Raw genomic sequence first — 17,866 nt, forward strand, 5'->3', positions numbered from 1 at the left:
CACAGCCTTTTTTGTTTATTAAGCATCATTAAGATTCTGGAAAATGTTCCAAAAGACGAACATTTTAGAACGCAGCAGCACTATAAGCAAAGGGATTTAACAGACACAGCAGACTTAGCGGCAAGAAACGCAGCACTCACAGAGGATGAGCAGGGGTTGGCCACTTTTGGACTGCACGGTGGAGAGAAAGTCATCTTCACGAGAACGGGCATCTCATCATCTGACATAGAGCTGGCAGGCTTGTCTTTGACTGTGGCAGTGCTGGCAGAGGGCTGCGTGCTGGGTTCGGGTGACAGAAGCTTTACAGGGACAGACACTGGCATGACGATGGGCGCGAGGCTATCCACCTCTTTAGGCAGCGGCTGCTGTGGTGGTTTCTCTCCTTCATCCTGTACAGACAATTAAAGGCTTTCAGCCCAAGTGAGGGAGGGCCACTTCTGGATTGATAAACTATGCAGTGTATGCACTGTGGCTGAGAAGAAGAGGCCAGGGTTACAATACACAAAATAGCCTTGCTTCTTGGACTCTGTATTTGCCTTGAAGGAAGTTGGCAGATTACTTGACTCCTATGTAGGATTTAGCCTCAGTGACAAATAACCACATTAAGCATCTTTACAGGATCACTTGCAGAAGAGGCAATAAACATATGCCCTTCTTTTATCACTATAAAGGCAGAATTCTCCATCACTCACATAGAAACTGGTAGCTCTTTGGCTTTCTGTAATACTCCTCCATCAAGAGAGAATTTTTAAAATATCAGGACACTGAAAAACTGATTGATGAGACAAGTTGTCTTTATTCAGAACAATTCAAACCCACATTTTTCATTTGGTATTTGTTGATACCTACAGAACTACAACACTTTGGAAGAAAGCTGTCAAAGATTTAGTAATCCTGCTCCTTCAGTTAAAGTCTGGGAATGCTTCCAATAAACATCCCTTAGTCATCTAAGTAGTCCAAAGGAAAATAAGGAAGACTTGATGTTCCTGATATTTCTGATATAATAAACAAACACGAGGGGAAAAAAATTCAAAAGCTTGTGCCATGATTTTGTAGAGTGTTTTCGTAATGTGCGGAGACATAAAGAGGCACAAATTTTGTTCTGTCCTCCACCATTTCTCACTTTTAGGTGATACTGTAAATTATCAGAATTATGTGTGCCTTTACATAGTCGGGGTGTGACATAAAACAGTGCCGAGGAGAACAGGTATGATAGCAAAGCAAAGCGTGGCAAAGCAAGCAAACATCAACATGGAGAGAAGAGAATCAAATACTGAAGTAAAACAAACTAAAAACAGCTACCTGTTTGAAGTTAGGAGATGTTCTTACTCCTCCATGAGACCTCATGTGACCATTCAGAGCAGGCAAACTCTTAAATTCCTTCAAGCATACTGAACACGTTAGCTTGCTCTTCCCATCAGCTCTCTCGGGAAGTGTTTCTCTGTTCAAGCCACTATTGTTAGTTGACATTTTTTTAGCATGGAACAGAAGAAGAGACATCAGTTCGGCACGTTCCTTTCACTGCAGAGGAAGCTTTTATTTTGTCAAGGAAGTCAATAAAGTTTTACAGCTATACCTTTACGAAGCCACAGGTAAACAATGGCTGAGTGTTCTAGAATACATGGGTGATAACCTAGATCAGTTGCTCCCAAGATACAGAGAAGGAAAGTTTTGAGTACAACACGCAAGAGTCAAAACGTGACTCTTGGCATGGACAAATCCAAGAACAGAGGAAAACTATTGTGACAGACCTTCATATTCCAAACACTTGGATGTAATGTCCCTAAACAGGACAGATAACAATGTTGGAAGACACCTCAACCCTGTAAGGGTGAGATCTTAAAAAAAAAATAGAAGGTCTCTGCTGCTGAAGTACAACTGCAAACCATGCATCAGCATTCCTACTCTTAAAAATGCAGTGTTAAGCATGGACTGTTCCTTTATTGGTTTGGATTGGTTTACTTTTTGTGGGCAAAGACAAAGCATTTGATTTTATTATGGAGGGATGGGGAATGGAAGTCACACAAATAGGATAAAGATGTTTCCAGAAAAGAAACATCTATGATCTTCATAGAGTGCATTCCTCTCTCTTCAAACTGCAGCACTCCTTGTTTTTCTTACATTTAAACCAAGAACACAAAAAAATATAATACCTTTGTTCTGGGGACAGTGGCTGCAGTCTGCCATCTGACAATTGCACCTGCCATTATAGGAAGAAAGGGGAAAAGAGGGGAAGAAAAACAAAAATAATTTTTCAGGAAATACTGATATATAAATGAAGGTTCTCACAGCTTTATTCTTGTATTTTGCATATGCTTCTACTAATATTGCATGCCTCTGAATTGAGAACCTTACATTTATCCAGCAAATCAATGCCTCCATGAGCATGGCTGGCACAAGCTTTCTTACACACACCTCCTGTTCGAAGGTTTCCCTCTGCTGCAGTAGTATTATGTTTGGAAACAAGGCGTTAAATTTTTATGCACATTGAGGCAGATGAGTGTTGAAAAATGAGCAGGAGCACCTCGACTCTGAGCTCCCCAAACTCTCTCATGAGGGAACCACCAGTCTCGCAGCAGCAGCCTCATGCTGCTGCCCACTGGCCCAAACCCAAGACAGCAATGTAGAACTCTGTTAACACAGTTCTCCAAAACATCCCAGCAGTGCCCACTGCTCACATCTTGACTACCCGGTTCCACCATAACATTTCATTTCCATACCTGACTGCTCTTCCGCTAAACAAGTTTGAGCAGGGATCCAAAATGTCACCTACCTGAGGCCACCCAGAGCCGGGAGAGTCTTGCTGAGAGCTTCTGTTGTTCAGATGTCCTCCTGAGGATGGCAAAAGAGTTCGATGAGGTACAGTGTTACCCGCAGAATTGACCTCCGACCGCGCAGGATCCTCAGCTGTCCCCGGTGGAGTGAGGCCGACGTGGGAGTTCAGAGATGCAGCTCTGCCTTCACTTGTGTATTGCTTCTGCTGGTCGTGCTGCTGCAGCAAACTCTGCGGGTACAAATGCCTGTACTGTTCGTGGGGATCCTGGTAGCAATACGGAGGCGCCGCTCCCAACTGGATGAGCTGCACAGGATGACTTGGATCCTGGGGGTACTGGTGGGATTCATGCACAGTCTTTGGATCGGGTTCCCTGTGATACGGAGGAAGCTGCAGTTGCATTTGTTGCTGTTGTTGCTGTAGCTGCATGACAGGTTGCGTTTGGTAATACTGAGCTATTTGCATCGGACACTGCCTCTGCTGCTGCTGCCGAGTTGGCTGTTGCTGCTGCTGTTGGATCTCATGTATTGAGAGTCGCTGATGTCCCTGCTGTGGCTGAGCATAGTACTGAGTCTGCTGCAAGTGCTGCATCTGTTGCGGTAAGAGCTGCTGGGACTGCATTGGTTGAACGTGCGTCTGTCCTTGCTGAAACGCAGAATGAATCTGCATTTGTGACAAATGCTGCTGGTAGTCGTAGTACAACTGTTGGTGCTGCATGACTTGCATTTGTTGCTTTTGCTGTGTGCTTGCAAAATTCTGTGTCTGCTGTGGCACTGGCTGATATCTTTGTATGCTGGAAGTTACAGGCTGTTGCTCAACTGCTGGCTTCTGGGACAGCAGCTGCCTGAGCGCACTGTCACCAGCATTATCCGCCATGGAAGTCTCAGTGTGTAAAACCTGAGCCATGTTGTTGACTTGAATTCTCAGATTTTGGTTAGCAAATACTTGTGTAAAAGAGTCCAACTTATGCAGGACCCCACTGGTAATTTTTTGTGATCGATTTTCGCTGGGTTGAGAATAAGAATATTGGTATCCATCGTGAGATTCCCCCTGCCCAAGGGGGCTCCACATTGCGCTTTGATTACTCAAATTGTTCCGCACTGGGACGTGGTTTCCTGAGCCAGAATGCGTCCATGTTTGTCTAAGTGTATCCATTGACCCAAGACTTTTTGAACCTACAGGCAAAGCTATACTGTCTCTTGAATCTTGGGGAAAGTGGGGAGAGAGAGGGGACGCCTGAGGAGCATCTATAACAGATGTCCCATAACTATGATTTAGAGATGGAAGGGAGTTCATTTGGTGTTGGTAGTATAAGTTCTCATTGCTGTTGGCAGTATGGTTAGTTTTATACAATTGCTGGTCCCCCATTTTTGGTCACTTCTGTTCCAATCTTACAGGCACACGAACCATTGAAATCTCTATGAACCCTGAGATAGCTGAGAGAGGGAGTGAGGGGTGGGAAGAGAAGCTAGGATTACTTATAATTCAGCATGTGCGTGTGCAACAGAAGGACTAAGATTTCCTCCAGTCTGTCAGTAATTCCAATCAGACTCAACGTTGCTTCACATCTTCAAAAAATGGACCACAGCGCAAATCTTACACACAGTAATAGGTTCAGTGTGCCAGGCATCTACAGTGTAAGAGAAAGAAAGAGTAAGTGTTGGCCTTCTACATATTCTGTTATTGTTATTGCCTCAAAGGAAACCAAAATCTGCTAATTCAAAATGCATAATCATATACAAAATTGTAGTAGCTGGCCTACTCCAGTGCAGTTAAGTTACTTCATCTCATCCCATTATCCTGCTTCATATCTAGTTCTCACATAAAATCATTCTGCCAGATCCAAGAAGTCCCATTCTTCAAAACTGAGCTTTTTATTTCTCCTGATGTAAATGAACATTCGAGCACTTTTAGCTGGCCACATATTGCTCTCTTTTGACTAGCTTTAGACAGCTTACTATGAAGCCAAACCACCTTTTCTAATACTGCTGTATTTTCTAATACTGCTTTGTCAGAAGCAAAACACTCATTTTATAACACAAAATAATAACAGATACCTCCACAAAGGCCTGAAAAGGCAAGTAAATCAAAAGCCCTGGCTTTGAACAAAGTTGACAGTACTCAGATTACCAGCACCTGTAAAGGACCAACACCTAAAAGTACAAACAAAGAAGTGAATTGCTGCCCAGAATTTGCACAGAGAACTGCAGAGCTTCTCACAACTTCCAGGGTACCTACAACATATTCCAGTCGTATGAAAATACACTGTCACTGAAGAATAAGAAGCAAGACTAATGTTCACTGCTGTAACAAAACAGAACAAAACAAAAAAACAACCCAAAAACCCAAACTACAATCAAAAATCACAAGCATATGGATACTCAAATGCATCTGTGCTTGTAGAGTTATTTGGGTTTCCATTTGGAATCTGATCAATGCTAAAACCAAATAGGTCCTTGGAAATCACAGAATCAACAGAAATCTGTTAAAGTCACTCATCTTACACCAGAGATGCCGATTTCCAACTTCTGCTCTCCTCTCTCACGCTTCTTCAGTTTGCAATATTTTAATAGACTAATTTACAGTAACTGCAACCATTTATCATTCTTAACATATAAACCACAATTCAAAGCAACATTTTAAAGACGCCTGTACTGTTTTCAACGAACAAAACAACAAAAAATAAAGGTATATTACAAGCTTGTTTCTCTGTTTTATGGTAGGAAGTAATCACATTGTCTAACGTTATGCACACATGCACAGAGGCACAGTATGCCTATGCACATACAAGTATGTTTCAATGCAAAATATTCTTCTGAACTTTAACAAGAGCAAAAAAAATATTAGGCAACAACCTTAACCCTGCCCCTTTCACATCTGGCTCTCTAAACGTAATATTTCCCATCACGGTCTCCTTTGTACTCTTGTCTTTACCTTTTTAAACTCAGAAGAATCCTTGACCTGAATGAATAAATGTGAGGTCACTGATAAAGAAAAATTTAACAATTGCCAGATGTATATTAACGAGTTCTGTGCTAGCAACAGTAAATAAGGCTAATATTTAGCTGTGGGCACAAAAAAACCCTACTTCTGTTCTAGCATAACGTAAGGGAGAAAACCATAGCTCCCAATGAAGAAGGCTTTCAGTGTGTACATAGTTTTTGTGTAAGCAACCACTAGCATGTAACTTTTTCACATGACGAATGATGGCAGAGAATAACTGCAAGTTTATTTCCCCTTTCAGAAATATACATTGCTTCCTATTTTCTCTGAACACACTCCCTTCCAAGGGAGTCAATGGTCAGGTTGCCAAAGATTTTTTAGCCACAACTCAACTTCAAAGAATTCCTATTAAAAGTTAGGAGGAGAAATTAAACAAAGCCTGCAAAAGCATTCAAAGGACATAAAAATAAACACTGTGTGGTATTTCACACTCAAAGGCCATCAACTTACGCAGGAAGAGGGGTATGCTACAAAGGAATATGCATCTCCTTTCATGCCTGCCAAGTTCTGAAAGCTTAGCTGAGACTCTGAACATCTTTCCATGAGAACAGGACACGAACGGACCAGTCTACCTACCTTTTCTAGAGGAAATATGTCCTATTTTCACTTATTGATAACATTAGAATTTACAATAGATGACTTTTTTTTTGTTTTGCCTCTGCTTTTTAAAGTTTGTGTGAAATGAGAAGCGTTAGCCAAATGACAAGAACTAATACTGACACAAACCAGTGAATTGAACAGACATCTCCAGGAGTCAATTAAAAGACAAGAAAAAAGACTTTCAGGAGTAGGACAATAGAAGCACTTACTCCAAAGGCAGAAAATGACACGATTTTGCGAAGTCATAAAATATCCTGAGAGGGAAGGTAGCAACAAGGATCACCATGTCTAACTCCTGACTCTACAAAGGAACACCCAGAAATCAACCCTATGTCTGAGAGTACTGTCCAAACACTCTTTGAACTCTGGCAGCTCGGGGTCATGCTCACTGCCCTGGGTGGCCTGTTCCATGCCCACTGCCCTCTGGTGCAGACCCTGTCCCTAACCCCCAGGTGCCTCTCCCCTGACACAGCTCCATGCCGTTCCCTCGGGCCCTGTCGCTGTCACACAGAGCAGAGCTCAGCGCTGCCCCTTCACTCCCCGTGAGGAGCTTAGGTCACTATGAGGCCTCCTCTCAGCTCCTCTGCTCTGCACTGAGCAAACCCAGGGATCTCAGCCTCTCTTCATACTCCTTGCCCTTTGGATTCATCACCATCTTTGTAGCCCTCTCCTTTGGACATTCTCTAATAGTTTTATGCCCATCTTACATTGTACTAACCAAAATGCAGCCAGTCCTGGAGGTGAGGCTGCACAGCAGGACAACTCCTCCCCTCACATGGCAGCAGTGCTGGGGCCTGGGGCACCCCAGGGCCCTTTGGACTGCCAGGGCACACTGCTGGCTCACATTCAACTTTCTGTTAACCAGAACCCCCAGATCACTCCCTGTTGCACTGCTCTCCAGCCTCTCATTTCCCCCGTTCATATACCCAGGGCTGCTCCATCCCTGGTGCAGAATCCAGCACTGCTCTTGGTAAAATTCATGTGGTTGGTGATTGCCCAGCCCTCCAATTTGTTAAGGTCTCTCCGCAAGGCCTCTCTGCCCTTGAGGGAGTCAGCAGCCTCTCCCAGTTTAGTGCCATCTGCAAATGTACTTAGCATTCAATTCCTGCATTCAAGTAATTGACGAAAACAGTGAAGTGGCCCCAAAATGGAGCCCTGAGGAACTCCATTAATGACAGGCCACCAACCTGACAGAACACCAGCTACTGTAACCCCTTGGGGCCAACAGATCAGCCAGTTGCTCACCCATCACATATGTACTTGTCTAGCTGCAGCTGGACATTTTGTCCAGAAGGAGACAGCACTGAAAGCTTTGCTGAAATTCAGAAACATTACATCAGCTGGTTTCCCTCGGTTAACAAGGTGGGTAACCTTGTCATAAATGGAGATTATGTTCACTAAACAGGATTTTTAGCTGTTAACATATTTTAAAAAGCCATTTTTCTTGTTCCCCACAGTACTGGCCACCTTCAACTCTAACTGTGCTTTGGCTGCACAGATTTTCTCCCTACAATGATGTAAAGCATCTCTGTAGCACTCCCACTTTGCCTGATCTCACTTCCAGTGGTAATACACTTTCTCTTCCTCCCCAAGCTCTAGGGGATTTTTGCTCAGCCAAGCCAACCTTCTACCCTGCCTGCATGACTTCTGATACTTTGTAATTGTCTTCTCCTCTATTGTTAAGCAATAGTGCTTACAAAGTGACCAGCACTGATGGACCCCAATGCCTTCAAAAACAGTTTCACAGGGGAACTTGCAAACTAGTTCCCTGAGCAGCCTTAACTTTGCTCTCCCCATACCCAGGGCTGAAGACCTGGCGGCAGTTTTTGTCATACTACTGAAGAATTTCAACTCAACTATTTCATGGTCACTGAGATAACAGATTTTTTTTTTTTAGTACTTGAACAGGCTTAAATTCAAGGTCATGATGTTGTATAGAATAGCATCTGCAATCAAGTTTAACAAAATGCCAACAGAATACATTGCTTGTTGGATTAAAACCTAACAAAGAAAATATCAGTGCTGTGCAAAATATAATTAAGGCCTAAAAAGCACAAAAGTTAGTCTCTTCCCAACTGGGAAGCCATTGGCAATGTATTTCAACTTCTTTCAATGACAGGAAGAAAAGGTTGTTTTTTCTCCTTTTAAGCGCTCATGCTTGAACACCTCTAATTGCAATTTGTCACAACAACAACTATTACTACTAAATGGTTAAATCAAACAACTCAACTTCTGAAAGCAGCAGCTTTAAAGCAACAATGGTTCTGCAGCTGTATGTTTCTTTTCTTTCCAACAGCCACTTACACTACTTAACCTATTACATTTCTAACATTGCAGATATATCCCAATTACGCAATCATTACAAAGAAACAGAGAAACAACTGTGAAAGGACAAAAACATTTTTGTAGACTGCCTAGGAAGAGAAATACCCTATTTAATATTATGGATGATATCTGGACCCAAACTAATGGGAGTTCAATTGATTTCAGCAGAGACAAGGTTTCACTTCAACTCTTCTAGTTTCAGCGTGGTCCCTGCAAGTTGCACAGCTTCAGTCTCCAGACTGAAAGCCACAAACATGTCAAGTTTGCTGAAATGTCTTTACACATTTCAACCATCTTCCTCTTCAAACACAGGCAATTCTAAGGCAATACAAATAACAATCGCTTCTAGAAGCACACCATAACTTAATTCTGGTGTACATAAAATGGAAGAACGTTCTGATGTTATCAGTCTTCAATAAAGATGATCTGATTTTACATCCTTCATAAGTTATATCACTGAATAGTTAGAAAATCTTACAGAAAGCAGGCAGTAAAATATCAAAGAGACAATGATTACTTACTTTAACCAAAAAAAAAAAAAAAAGCTCTATAACACAACACAAAAACAGAAATCTGCACATTTCAACTTCAATAAAGAATAGATCCAATCCATCATACTTTTGAACTCCCTGAATCTACATGAACTTCAGCTAGACAACCACACCAAATAAATCACTGGTCAGAAATTGTGCCAGGTGCAGGATGCAAAAGCAGGACTGAATGTCAGCCAATTCCAATTTCAGAACTACGTTAATGGAGAGAGATGACAAAAGACCATAGCACATACTGAAGGAATTAGATGCATTCTATACTTCTGTTCAAAGTATTGTGACGCTGATCTAAGCCACTGCAGCATATTGCATGGCTGCAAATCAAAATGGAATTGGATCCTATATTTTGTCCAATGTATTTCAAAATTAATTAATTAATTCATAACAAAAACTACATGCTTTTAATAGATGAACTACTATTTAGTCTGAAAACAGAAGATAAGAGAAGAAGGCAGAAGCAAAACTAAGAACCTACAACTCCTCCACATTCAACTGGTTCTGCAGGACAGAGGACTTAGAGCTACTCACAAGCAGTAGCATTAGGAGATGCTAATTTGCTGGGGCACAATGCAGCCAGGGATTATAACACTTCAGCCGAAGTAAGTTTAACCACCACTTTCAGCAATCTAAACAGCTTTGTTTTGTTGGGCGGTTGTTTTTCTCTCTCTCTTTTTTTCTTTCTTTTTTTTGAGTAATTACTCAAGGCACGCCTGCTTACAAAAATGCGTCACAACTTTGAGTTCTCCCCACACTGGAGACATGTTTTAATCATGCCTTACTGCCCTTTAGTCGGACAGGCTGAGACACGGCTTTCTCACATCTGTATTTTCACTATTAGATTACATGCTTCATTTTTAATCATGCGTATGTCAAAATCCAAAAACAGGAGTTCTCTGTTTTCCTCCTTTCTTCCTTTCAACTTTTTTCTACCACTTAGTTTCCATATAAACAAAACAGGATTTATCTTATTCTTAACCTTTTTATTGGAATGTTTTGACTGGCTTACTTTGTAATTCAGAAATGCAAGATCGTCTACTATGCTATGCCTACATTTAGCCAGTCATCACTCACATCATATTTGTCTCTGATTTTCTTTAGGACAGACACACAAATATACAGCAATTCCTTCCCTGATACACTCTCTCCTGCTAACACGAAGTACCAGGAACACCTACTACCTGGGCTGCCTATAGTCCAGCCCTTAAGTGACAGCCCAGACAGGCATGATTTTCAGCTGAGCACTGCTGACATACAACCAGTATTAAGAACCCACCAAAGAGAATAGGTTTAAAAACCAGGAGAGGGCTATGTGAGAAAGGACATACCTGCATTACTCAAAGCCAGCCTCCAGGAGCAGAGCTGACACTATCCCTACCTCTTCAGATGTATTACATCTAGCAAATGGTGGATGGCTGCAAAGCACAGCAATGGGGGAGGAAGAGCAGTAGGTTTCAGAGACCCCAGTGCTTCAGAGCCCCTGCTGAGATACCAGGTTTTCCTCCACAGCTAGCTGGTAGGCCACAGTTCAAGCCCAAGCTCCATTTTTTTCATTTGTTTGGCAAGAAAATAAGCATGGGAGAAAAGCAGCACAGCACTGAAACAGAATGAATAATTTCTAATGCCAAACAAGATGGCTGGAGGAATTAACAGAGAGAAAACAAGGAGAGGAAAGATGATAGTTCAAAGAACTACCCATTTTCCTATAAAAATTCTGAAGATGGATCAGATGTAACAATAGAGGCATGGACTGAAAATAAGGGTAAAAAGATACAGAATCATGGCTTGAATAAATAGCAAAATAACAATATGAATTTCAAGGACCAATTATAATTTATATAGCTATCTCAAGGACAAATACTCAGGGCTGAAAACCTTATCATCCTAGTCCTGGATAAAGCCACTTGTATGTTTTGCACTGCGCTTGAATTCTGACTTTCTTTGAATGTCAGAGGTCACAAATCCATGCTCATATCAGCACATAAACACAAAGGTTGGAACTGTTAGGCAAAAAGACTACCACAAGAGTATTCTAGTGTAGAAGGAACAGGAATAAAATAATTGCAAAAGTGAAAATGAGATGGAAAGGAACCAAAATATTTGGTATACTGATTTTATAGAAAGCATATAGGAAAGCCATATGCTCTTAAAATGGAAGGAGAGATTAGCTGCTTTTTAATATTAATGACAGTAATTCTTCAATAGTTGCACAAATCCTTCAAAAAATATCATTCCCTTTGCAGATGAGCTCTTACTGCAGTGCAGTGCAGTTGGAAAGGCTGGTAAGTCTCATGTGGCTGCTCATTTGAGCTGTTCCCATTTCCACTCTTAAGAAAAACTAGAATGTCCTAATTCAGTTTAATAAAGAACACATTGGACTTGGGGGAGGGGAAAGCAACAATGACACTGGGAGGGGAACCGAGCAATTTCTCCATTTCAATAAAGTTTAAAAATACAACAACAAAAAAAAACAACAGAAAAAACAACAGTTGATCATCTCAGGAAAGTTTCTAGAAAAGGGGGAGGAGAGAGGAAGACAAACAAGCAATAACATTTTCCTCTCCTTTTGATCTAAGTTATAAGCAGAAAATGCATTCTGAGGCACTGGTAATTTAATGAAAACTTTTCTCCTAACAGCATTCTTGTTATTCAAGAAGAAGAGGCTGAAGAAGAGGCTGATTTCTAAATAAAGCCAGTAACTCGATTTAGTCTAAGGGAGATAAAGTTCCACGAGTCCCAAAGAAATGAAGAAAGCTGCTTCAGCAACCGAGATCATCTTTGTTGTCAGTTAAACAGCGCTACAGTTTTGAGCTACTTTGAAGTGTTCTCAGAACTGTGACTGAAGCAGGTAGCACGTTATTTCATAAAAATGACAGATATAAAATGGTGTGATCGTCTCACAATACTGATGAAAAATCAAAACAAAAACCTTGATTAGGGCCAGAAAGGCACTGGAATTGCATATCCCAAGACTAAGTGACCAAGAAGCTTACAGAAGACAGGATTTATTACAGGAGCTGATCTGCAGTGACAAAAACAGATTTTTAATATTCACCAATACATTATTGCATATTTGATCAAGGCAGAAGCTGTCTATGAAACTTAATTTGAAATGTCTTTACCCAATCCAGGTTTACTGACTGCTTATATGAAAGAAATTGTAACAGCTTCTGCTGCTATATCAAGAGCAGTACTTCCATGTGCTTCCTGGAATATGAGTGTGTCCTCTTATCCCTATTGCCCTCAAGTTCATATTTTAGTTTGCTGGTATTACTGAATTGTGTAATTTATTTTTCCTCAGCAAGTCCCCAGCATGAAGATCATAAGGGTAGATGGGTTAGACTTTCCCCACTACCACACATCAAAATCTCTGCTCACTAGTGCTGAGCTGGAAGAGAAGGGAGACATTTCATGCCTTCCCACTCAAACATAAATCCATCAACTATCACTGTGGCCAGAGCAGCTGAGACACTATTTTATCATAAGGTGAGAACCCTTATGCTACACTTCACCTGTTTCTTCGTGACCTCTACAGTGTTTATACTCTGACGCTTGTAAGGTGATCGACTTTTTCTGTTACTGTGAAGGTTGTGAAACAGTCAGAGAACACGGGCTGAGATTTGCAAAAACAGGCAAGAAGGAAACATCCTGAGACAGATAAACAACTAGAAAAAAAAAAAAAGAAAAAAAAAAAAGCAGGTAGAAGTAGCATTTGTGAAATAGCATATGGATAAGCTTTCCGTAGGGAGGTAGCAGCTATTTTGAGCCAGTGCCTCCCTCAAAGGAGGCCAAGGTTTCCAAAATCTTGCCAATGGACCCTCTGAAAATTCAATCCCTCTAAACACACCATGTTGGTACCTAGCTGTGGGGCTACATAAAAACTGAATGGCTATGTGGAACTGAGCAACACAGCTTCTTTTCTTTTAATCATGTAATGCCCATTTTGTTTGTACGAGACTAAGTATTCAATTCAGGCCATTAGGAAACATATGAATGCATGGGAGTCTCCTGTGCCATACATACTGGAGTACATAAAATGTACAAATGTACTCCAATGTTATGTCTTAGAGAACACAGTCAACATACAGCTAGCCTTATCTGAGAAGTCCATCAATAAGATTACAGAGACTCAGAACCACAAATTTTGGGAAACAGAAAGCACATACTGAGAATTAATTAAACAACCTAGCCTAATAGAAAGTGGACACATGATGTTCCAACAGTACCTGATTTTTGATTACTTGTGAGACTGTTGTATCTTGCCGTGCCGTCTTCGCCATAACATTTCATGCCATTCTCATTCTGTGATCTCAAAGTGATGTATCTAAACATAAAGCAAAAGAATAGAAAACCATTTTTTAACCATTATCTTATAAAGTATCACCAATTCACTCCATAAGCAAACCTGCAAGAATGAGCATCCTACTGCAAAACAACCAAATATTAACTTCTATTCATTATGATATCTGTGCTACTCTGTTATTCAAATCAGTACTGCAGGGGACATCTATCAGCAAGGCAACTCCCTCAAAAAACAGGTAGGAACTCCTTTTCCATATTGATAGTGAGAGACTGCTTTGTTGTCAAATCTCTGGGACACATACATGGTCCTTCAAATTACAAAGTAATATCAGTAAATTCATCTTTTCTTCTTACTTACCTTGGTACCAACTGCAAAATGAAGAATAGGTTGACGCAAAAAATAAAACAAGATTGCGCCTGTATCACAGACTGTAAAGATTTCAAAGGATCTCAGGCTTCTCTGACAGGGCCCAAAGGCAGGCTAGATGCTGTCGCTGAGAGGAGATCTTGCTGTCCAACAGCTTGCAGCATGATTTAAACAAGAAGGTGTAGCATTCAGGAAGGGAGGGATTAATGAAAGTCAAAGATGCGGGCGATACAATCAGGTTGTCAACAAATTCAAAAGAGATACCTCGTCAAAGCATCTTAAATTATTTAAATAAAAGCAATGCATTTGCTTTGTTGGTGCTGCTGCCAAGACAGCTTTCAGGGAAGGCCATGAATGAATCACAGAACCACAGACTTGTAGGGGTTGGAAGGGACCTCTGGAGATCATCCAGTCCAACCCCCTGCTAAAGTAGGTTGCCTAGGGTACTTTAAACAGAAGAGCATTCAGGTGAGTTCTGAATATCTCCAGAGAAGCAGACTTCACAACCCTCAGCAGCTTGTTCCAGTGCTCTGCCTAAAGTTCTTTCCCATGTTCAGATGGAACTGCCCATGTTCCAGTTTCTGTCTGTTGCCCACTGACCTGACACTGAGCACCACTGCAAAAAGGCTGGCCCCATGCACTTGACACCTGCCCTTTAGATATTTATAAGCATTGACAAGCATTAAGCCAATCTGGAAGACTGAGTGAGGGAGCCTCACTCACATCAGTGGATGTCAACAGGAAGCTTTCTATTTGCATCAGGCCCTGCTAGGTTTTGGAAAGCTGCTGCAGCCATAAGAGACAACTGTATAAACAGTGTCTCACAGGAAAAGGACACAGATAACACCAGGCAGCTTGATCAACATTTTCCTCCTCTCACCCATTGGCTGTCATCTCCACATCTGATCCATCTGCTGAAATTACTCTCTAAAGGTCTCTGATAATAGGTTCTAAGCACCGTGACATGATTGCATGTAGCAAGAAGAAACTTGTTGCCAAATCCAGTAGTTCCTTGAACACTACAGCTTCCCTTCCTCAACCTCCCAAGGCATGGGGAAATGAATCCAAAGGGTTTCTTCACCCGAGCCAGCACTAACCTCTGCAGCCCATGGCATGATCCCCAGGAGCCAAAAGAAATAGAGGGGTTCACAGCACAATCCAAACAAATTTGATCCAAGTACACACTGCAGGAGAAAACAGAGCTCCTTATGAAGCCTAACCTGTCCGAAATGTCCTTTTAAAGAACCCCTCGGCTGATAGTAAATAATGATTCCATTGTCCAGAGACAAAGGAATAACCTTGGATACAACCAAGTTTTTGCTTATGAAGTTATTGTGTTGAGTTACAGTAACTACCATTTGTGCATGCCTGAATTTCATTATGAATGTGAGCTGAAATGCTGCAGATATCTCAGAAAGCAAACAGTTCAATAGCTGCTTGCAATCTATCTGCTGACGGCTTTTCTCAGTGAATCCTAAATTGAACGTATAACTTTTTTAATAAATATGCTGAAATAAGAAAAGCTATTATAAAGTCTCTGCTTTATCCATCTCGTTTTTTATACCAGTATTTCATATCTTTAGATGTCCAACAGGCACCTTGAACCTTCCAGATGACTGACTACATTTGGAACAGGATATATTCAGAAACATATGGAAAGCCCATGGTTAACTCTGGTAGCGACAAAAGCTGTTCAACACAGTTGTTTGGAACTTGCCAAGATCTGTTTAAACTTCATTAAAAAATAACTGCTATATCATGAGCATCGACCACAGTCACAGTACATAGTTTTGCTTTTTAGTTTATCCATCTAAAAATGTCAAAGCATTCTGCAGACAGGCCATTCCAGGCAGCTTCCAAGAGAGGCCAGCCCAACTGACAGTGAGAAAAGCAACAACAGCAATGCCCAAAAAAATCCTTTCCTTATTTTGTATTTCTTTTTGCTACTTTTCTCTCTACATCACCTTTTTGCTCATTTCTTTCATTATGTTGATTTATGCTGCTGAGTCATTCACCTCCATCAGCAGAGATACAGTAATACCCACATGCAGTTGTATGGAAATTAGCAGGCACATGCAGAGCTCTTTTGCGTAATACCACAGGTAAAGAACAAAACTTTGGGCACCTCAGAAATAGAGGTAGCAAACTAATGACTAATAAAACACTGAAAATAGTCCCAGTGTAATTAATGCAGAATAAAACCAAACAGTGCGAAAGTACGTAAAACTCACAAATAATGTTTTAATTCCTTGAAAATAGATTTCATTAAATTTTCATCAGCGTCTCATTTTTTAAGTTTGGATTCCAAACCAGTCTAAATTAATATTTCTTTGCCATATTCTTTGGTTTTATTCCTACTCCACTCCTTAGATTCTAGATGGAACCTAAGCAGGGTAAGGAGAAGGGAAGGGAAGTCTTCAGCAACATTTACAAATTAAGAGCTAAGTCAGAGATCAGCTATCCCATACACACAGTATAAATTCTTCTTCTCTCTTCATTAGGATTGATGACACTGCTGGAAAATAAGGAGCACATAATACCTTTTATGGGAATGTAAAGCACGAGCAAATTAGTATGAAGAAAATGCAACTAAATCAATTTTTCATCTCAAGATAGTAATGAAGGCAATTTCTTGAACTCGACTACGTTTATACCATATTGATCAGCAAAGCTTCACGCTTAAAAGTTAAACTAGTTATTTTTTCAGGGATAAAATGGAAGCTGTCAGTAAACTCTAGGCAAAACACCAAAGGACCGGGAGCTGCACACAGACCAGCTATGTTAAGCTTTGGAAACGCAAAGCTTTCACCCACCTGCCAGTTACTAGACAATGTCACAGGAAGACATCTAAACAAAGGCTATGTTAGCGGGTGCCTTCAGAGAACAGATTTAAGGAGAAGCAAAAGACATACAGGACTTTATAAGGGACAGCATAAATGCCAGCACTGGCTCCACCACTTATGGTTCTACCCTGCGGTGGCAGCTCAAAGTCACATTTTTGCTGCAACACCTTCACTCCTCTCAGCTGCAGTCTCCATTCTGACCACAATGTGTTCCAAGACACTGATCCCCTCCTGAATGAACTTCTCCTATTGCTCTGTGGCCCAGCAGCAGGCTGGGATGAGATGAAGCTTTGTCTGGAAGATGAAGTTGCAATGCCCTCCCACAACCATGAGCAGTGGCACTGAAGAAACCATGCAAGTATGCCTTATGCTATTTGAGTTTGTACAGCATGGCCCACATGCTTCCATGAGCAGTGCTACAGCTGCAATTGCACAGCAGTTTTGACAAGGAAAAGGCTAGACAGATCGAACAACGATGAAGATATTCATATCCTCTGTCAAAGTAAAATGACTAACAACACTGGACACACAACATATAGAATAGTGTTATATACTTGAACATGATGGACTTGTATATCAACTGACATCAGGAACTTAACTGACGTGCAAGAGTTAGTAACTCAGATTCTCCACGTACCATCAGAGCACCCTCAGAGTACACAGGAATAATTAGTGATTTCTCTTCTCCTGCCCAGTGGCAGCCTAACTAACTGCAAACAAATATCAGCTGATAATCTTCCCAAAGTTGAATAAGCCTATTCTAACTGAATGAGACATGAGTTTTCTCCACAGTATCTTCCATTATTTCCATTACAACAAGAGAGAGCATCCTTTTATCTGAATTGGTTTATCTCAGTTAAACAGTCTATGTTTGGAAGAGAAAAAGGGAAAGTAAGCCATCTTAAGATAAGAAACATAAGAACAGTAATAGAATACATAAGTTAAACAAGCAATACCAACAAAGAAGATAATATCAAGCAACAAAACTGGAAACAAAAAAGTTGGAAGTACATGAATTACCATCATCAATTGTGTACCATTAAATTTGTTCACTTAACAAAATACAGTCTCTCCTTTGATTCAAATTCAGCTTTCTTTCAGTCCA

General features: G+C 40.9%; 1 protein-coding gene across 2 annotated transcripts in view; it reads right to left on the minus strand.

The window, feature by feature from the left end:
• Positions 1–13,573, minus strand: part of TRERF1 (transcriptional regulating factor 1) — a 33,567-nt gene extending 19,994 nt beyond the window's left edge. The window contains exons 1-5 of one of the 2 annotated variants that reach the window (XM_031552373.1): positions 13,476–13,573; positions 2,774–4,403; positions 2,154–2,200; positions 1,303–1,453; positions 141–389 (exon numbers count right to left, since the gene is read on the minus strand). In XM_031552373.1, the coding sequence (XP_031408233.1) occupies positions 141–389; positions 1,303–1,453; positions 2,154–2,200; positions 2,774–4,141 (1,815 nt within the window). In that variant the 5' untranslated portion in view covers positions 4,142–4,403; positions 13,476–13,573. The remainder of the gene's footprint in view (positions 1–140; positions 390–1,302; positions 1,454–2,153; positions 2,201–2,773; positions 4,404–13,475) is intronic. The other variant, XM_031552374.1, reaches the window with a different exon arrangement.
• Between the last annotated feature and the right edge of the window lie 4,293 nt (positions 13,574–17,866).

This window comes from Meleagris gallopavo, chromosome 2 (assembly GCF_000146605.3).
Source record: "Meleagris gallopavo isolate NT-WF06-2002-E0010 breed Aviagen turkey brand Nicholas breeding stock chromosome 2, Turkey_5.1, whole genome shotgun sequence".
NCBI lineage: Eukaryota > Metazoa > Chordata > Aves > Galliformes > Phasianidae > Meleagris > Meleagris gallopavo.